This window comes from Monodon monoceros, unplaced genomic scaffold (genome assembly GCF_005190385.1).
Source record: "Monodon monoceros isolate NGI ecotype Baffin Bay Population unplaced genomic scaffold, NGI_Narwhal_1 Super_Scaffold_12, whole genome shotgun sequence".
Lineage (NCBI taxonomy): Eukaryota > Metazoa > Chordata > Mammalia > Artiodactyla > Monodontidae > Monodon > Monodon monoceros.
The window spans coordinates 165,759,229-165,765,216 of record NW_021703768.1 but is presented as its reverse complement, the minus strand read 5'-3'; the positions used below and the strand labels follow the sequence as shown (position 1 = coordinate 165,765,216).

At 40.5% G+C, this 5,988-nt stretch overlaps 1 protein-coding gene across 1 annotated transcript; it reads left to right on the top strand.

Annotated features, from left to right (window-relative positions):
• Positions 1-2,182: 2,182 nt before the first annotated feature.
• Positions 2,183-5,988, top strand: LOC114892222 (zinc finger protein 791-like). Its single transcript, XM_029216878.1, is given in 7 exon segments — positions 2,183-2,332; positions 3,670-3,796; positions 3,996-4,056; positions 4,441-5,748; positions 5,750-5,787; positions 5,790-5,846; positions 5,849-5,988. Coding segments are annotated over 7 exon segments (1,881 nt in total).

Here is a 5,988-nt window from a genome sequence, read left to right as displayed (position 1 = left end):
TTGATAAGTATGTACTTATTGACATTTAAAACCTTGTTTTCCAGTTGATTTTATATTTCTTATTTGTTCCTTTCTTCTTTTTGTTTTTCCCTTTGTAGTTTGATGGTTTTCTTTGTATTATGCTTGAGTTTCTTTCATTTTGGGTTTTGTGAATCTATTGTATGTTTTTGGTTTGTGGTTAGCCTGATTTTTAAGTTTGTTAACCTGTAAATGTATGTACTTGCTTTAGACTGGTAGTCATATAAGCTCAAACACATTGTAAAAGATCTACATTCTTACTCCCCTCCCACATGTTTTGTGATTTTGATGTCTTATTTTACATCTTCGTGTTTATTACCCTTTTGCTGTTCCTTATAGTTATAATTGCTTTCACAGTATTCTTTTGATTCTTTTTTAATCTATGTACTGGTTTATTTAAGTGATCTTCAGTCTTCTTATATATTTACCTTTACTATTTTGGTTTTCCCATTCATATAGATTCTTGCTTTTCCATTTAGAGGGGACCTTTCTATATTTCTTGTAAGATAGGCTTAGTACTGCTATATTCTTTTAGTTTTTGCTTTTCTGAGAAATTCTATATCTCTCCTTCTAGTTTAAATGATAATCTTGCTGGGTGGAGTATCCTAGGTTGCAGGTTTTTCCCTTTCAGGACTTTCAGTGTATCTTGCCACTCCTTCTGCCCTGCAAAGCTTCTGTAGAGAAATCAGCTGATAGCCTTATGTGGATTCCCTTGTGATTGACTCTTTGGTTTTCTCTTGTTGCCTTTAGAATCCTCTCTTTATCTTTACTTCTTCCCATTTTAATTATGATATATCTTAGAGCAGGTCCGTTTGGGTTCATCTTGTTTGGGACCCTCTGTGCTTCCTGTACCTGGATCTCTGTTTCCTTCTTTAGGTTTGGGATGTTTTCAGCCATAATTTATTCAATACTTTTTCAATCCCCTTTTCTCTTTCTTCTCCTTCTTGGATTTTATTATGCATAAATTGGCATGCTTTATATTGTTCCATACATCTGATATGTTGCTTTCATATTTTTCATTTGTTTTTCTGTCTGCTGTTCTGATTGGGTGATTTCCATTATTCTTTCTTCCAGGTCACTTGTTCATTGTTCTGCATTATTAAGTTTGCTATTTATTATGTTTAACTCAGTATTCATATTGGCAATGGAGTTGTCTAATGTTGATTGGCTCATCTTTATAGTTTCTAGTTCCTTGTTGCAGTGATCCACATTTTTATTGGTAGCCTTTCTTAATACCTTCAGCATTTTTATTACCTCCTTTTTGAGCTTGGGGTTTGGTAGACTGGAGAGGTCTGTTTTATTGTTTGTTCTTTAAGGGGATTTCTCTTGTTCTTTTAATTGGGAGTAGTTCCTCTGCTATTTCATTTTTCTTATATTTCTCTGACTCTGTCAGTTTAGGAGAAACAGTTATCTACTGTGGTCTTGCAGTGCTGATGTTTTGTGGGAGTGTCACTGTGTAGACTGCTTGAGTCCAATATTCATGGTGCAAGGGCTGTTTTTAGTATGTATGCTTGCCATGTGTCTCATCAGGTTCTGCTGGCCCTTGTTGGTGTGTTTGGCCTTGTGGTGACCAGAGACTGCACTGGATGTTTGGTGGGGCCTCCTCTTTGCTCTGTGGTTGTCACAGGTCTGTTGGGGGCAGGGTCTGCTCTCTAGTTGTTGGAATAGAAGCTCCTAGATCCGGTTCTAAGCTGTGGTGTGAGGTAGGTGACACTGGAGGCCTCCCACTGGGAGAGGAGCTGCTTCATCTTCATCCCCAGGAGATGTCTGTGGGGTGTGTGATTCTGTGGTGCTACTTGCCACCTGGTGTGCGTACCCACAAAGATCACTGCTGCTGGCACTGCCCTTGATGGCCACCTTCCCTTGGGGGCTCTGGTAATCAGGTTAGAGATTCCTTAGATGTGTATGTGTGCCCAAAGAGCCACCAGTGTTTAAACCCACAGAGTCATGTCCCCTTGAGCCAGCAGATAGTCGGCTCAGGTGGCTCTCAGGCAAGCACAAGCACTCCCGGTCCCAAAATCTGTTGGAACAAGAACCCGCTGGAGCTGCATCCCAGCACCCGCAGTAGGACTGCCTGCAATTGGCTCAGATTTCAGCCCTGCCTCTGCTTGTGCAGGCCCACAAAGTTCAAAGAACCCACTGCAGCTAGATCCCTTCTATGAGCATGCTGACACTGATGCTGCTATGGCAGACCTGTTCCCCTCCTGCCCGTGTTGACAATGGGGCTCCTATGGCAGACTCACTCTCCGTCCTGCTCATGCCCCCAGTTGCGACCCAGGCCACAGTCCAGGCCCTGTGGGCTGTCTCTGTGCAGGCAAACTGAGTCCTCTCCCTGGGTCTGTCCGTTGAAGCCACGTTTCTGCACCCAGTCATTGCACACACCAGCAGGCACATGTCTTGGGCTGAGAAGTGCGGGCACGTTACCAGGACCTTCAGTTCCGATCTCTCTCTACCCTGCCAGGCTACAGGCCAGCTGCCACACTCTCCTTTTCAGCCTTTGAAGCTCCCTATCTATCCTGGTGGACCTCCCAGCTGGTGAAGGAGGTTCCCTGGCTTAGGGGACCTTGCCTTTTTTACAGCTCCCTCCCAGGGGCACAGGTCCCATCTCAGTTCCTCTTCTCTCTTCTCCCTTCATCCTACCCAGTTATGTGGGGATCTTTCTTGCAGCTTTGGTTATATGAGATCTTCTGCAAGCTTTAAATAGGTATTCTAAAAAAATTGTTCCACATGTAGATGTACTGGCGGGAGGAGGTGAGTTCCACGTCCCTCCACTCCTCCATCTTGTTCTCCTCTCCTTAACTTGTTTTTTTAATGTCAGCAGGGATGAGGATCGACTGTCATGGTGTGCCACATGGGCTCTTCTGACATTATTATCTCAGTGTGTATGCCTGTGTGTTCCCAGAATTGGCAGGAAGCTGCCCTGAGGTGCAGGAGTGTAGGGATTTTGTGGTTTAAGTTGTCATGCCTTCTTTTGTCATGTCTGAATTCTGTTCCAAATAACTTTCTAGTCCATTAAATTGGACAGAGAGACAAAGGAGGTACTGAATCTGTAATACATATGACACAGGGCAAAAGCAGTGCTTCTCCCCAAGAATATTTTCATTCAGCCAGTTGTATCTTGTCACTTTTAATGTCCTAGAGGACTGTAGGATCTGTGACTAGCTGGACCTTGTTAAATGTTACATGCCAGAGGCCTCCTGGACTCTCATGCCTGGTAATGGGAAGAGAAGAAAAAGCTTGTAGTTATTCACAGTGGTTTATGCATTGAAACCTCACACAGATTTGACCCCTTGTCTCTTGGAGTGCTGGAATTGGTGGGTAATAAGGAAGGAAATGAAATAATTTTTCTCATAAGGAATTGATGGTCTTAAAATGATAATATTGGTTTCATTTGTATAGCATTTCTGTCATTTCCCAGTGTTCTCTGAGCCCTGCCATTAGAGAGAAATAAAATGTAATGTGATCACAGTAAAAATGTGTAAATAATTTTCATGTCTTTATGGTACTGATAAATTAATGAGGAAGAAGGTATGGACAGAGGGTGAGTAAATGTTTGGAAAGGACAGAATCACACATAACCTTCCCATAAATGGAATATAGGTGTCCAGTGCTGTCACTCATCCTACTGTACACATACTTGGGATGTTTTAGGACTCAGTGACCTGTGAGGATGTGGCTGTGAACTTCACCCTGGAGGAGTGGGCTCTACTGAACCCTACACAGAAGAAACTCTACAGAGATGTGATGCAGGAAACCTTTAGGAATCTGGCCTCAGTAGGTAAGGATGGGGACTTTCCATCAGTTACTCAGATAGAGATCAAATGCTTCTTGCTCATTGATGTTCTAAGTTGTGTAATGTGAGAAGGGAGGATGTTGGTATATAAACCAGGCATGATCACAGCTAAGTGTACATAGAGTCAAATAATATTTCTTTAATTTCCAATCTTTGGAATCATTTTACTGGGTCTGCATTTTAGGAACAAAATGGGATGATGATGACATTGAAGAGCAGTACAAAAACCAGGGGGGAAAACCAAGGTAAGTCACACTGACAATAGAAAGCTTTGACTCACGTGAGAATCCTGGTATATTATGAAATTTTAAAAACGTGCAAACGAAACAAATAGCCCTTTCTTCTAATTTAATTATTCTTAGAAAGTTTCTTTCAAAAATATTTTCTTAAATGTTATATAAATGTCCAGTATTTGCAAAATAATTCACTTGCAAGCAATATTAATAAACCCTGTATTTGAATATTACTTTTCAATAGAAAGGGTGCAGTCCGTTGCGGAGCATTCAGTATATTCAATTCCTAACAATTCACACAAATTAGAAAACCACACTATTCCTATCAATTGTAATAAATGCAATACATATAAAATGATTAATAAATCATTAATAATGTGCTTCTCACATTTTCAGAAATCATACGGCAGTGAGATTCTCTGAGCGTAAAGACCATAATCCATGTGGAGGAAATTTCAACCTTATTCCACCTCTTGATCAGAACAAGAAAACTCCTGGATTAAAATCATGTGAATGCAGTGTATGTGGACAAGTCTTCATGCATCATTCATCTCTTAATAGGCACATGAAATGTCATATTGAACACAAACCTCAAGATTTTAAAAAATATGATCAGGGACTGTATAATACATATAAATGTAAGGAATGTGGGAAGGTTTACAAATATTACAGTTCCTTACAGAGGCACAAAAGAACTCACATAGAAGAGAAACTGTATGAATTCCAGCAATGTGGAAAAAGTTTCAGTAATCATCAAGGTTTCCAAACACATGAAAGAATTCACTCTGGAGAGAAGACCTATGAATGTAAGCAATGGGGTAAAGGTTTACGTTCTCAAAAAGGTTTCCAAAAACATGGAAGAGATCACACTGGAGAAAAACCCTGTGAATGTAAGGCATGTGAGGAAGCATTGATTAACCCCAGTTCTCTCCAAATACATGAAAGGAGTCACAGTGGAGAGAAACCACATGTGTGTAAAACATGTTGTAAAGCATTTAGTATTCCCAGATACCTTCGAGAACATGAAAGAACCCATACTGGAGAAAAACCCTATGAATGTAAAGTATGTGGGAAATTCTTCGCTTCCACTTACGTTCAAGTGCATGAAAGAGCTCACACTGGACAGAAACCCTATCAATGTCAGGAATGTGGGAAAGCCTTCGTTTGTCCCTCAGGCATTCGAAGGCACATGAGACTGCACACTGGAGAGAAACCATATAAATGTGAAGAATGTGGGAAAGCATTCAATAATCCCAGTTCTCTTCACATACACAAAAGGACTCACACTGGAGAGAAACCGTATATGTGTAAAACATGTTCTAAAGCATTTAGTATTCCCAGATATCTTCGAAAACATGAGAAAACCCATACTGGAGAAAAACCCTATGAATGTAAAATATGTGGGAAAACCTTCAGTTCCACCTATGTTCAAGTGCATGAAAGAATTCACACTGGAGAGAGACCCTATAAATGTAAGGAATGTGGGAAAGCCTACATATCTCTCTCAGGCATTCAAAGACACATGAGCCTGCACACTGGAGAGAAACCATATAAATGTGTAGAATGTGGGAAAGCATTTATTATTCCCAGTTTTCTTCAAACACATGAAAGGACTCACACTGGCGAGAAACCGTGTGTGTGTAAAATATGTTCTAAAGCATTTCGTTTTTCCAGTTCTCTTCAAAAACATGAAAGAACTCATACTAGAAAAACCCTATGACTGTAAAATATGTGGGAAAACTTTGCTTCCATTAATGTTCAAGTGCATGAAAGAACTCACCCTGGAGAGAAGCCTTATGAACGTAGGAATGTGGGAAAGCCTACATTTCTGTCTTAGGCATTCAGAGACACATGCATACTACAGAGAAACCATGTAAATATGAAGAATATGGGAAAACCTTTTCTGATCTCTCTACTTTGCAAAAGCATGAAAGGGTTCACTAG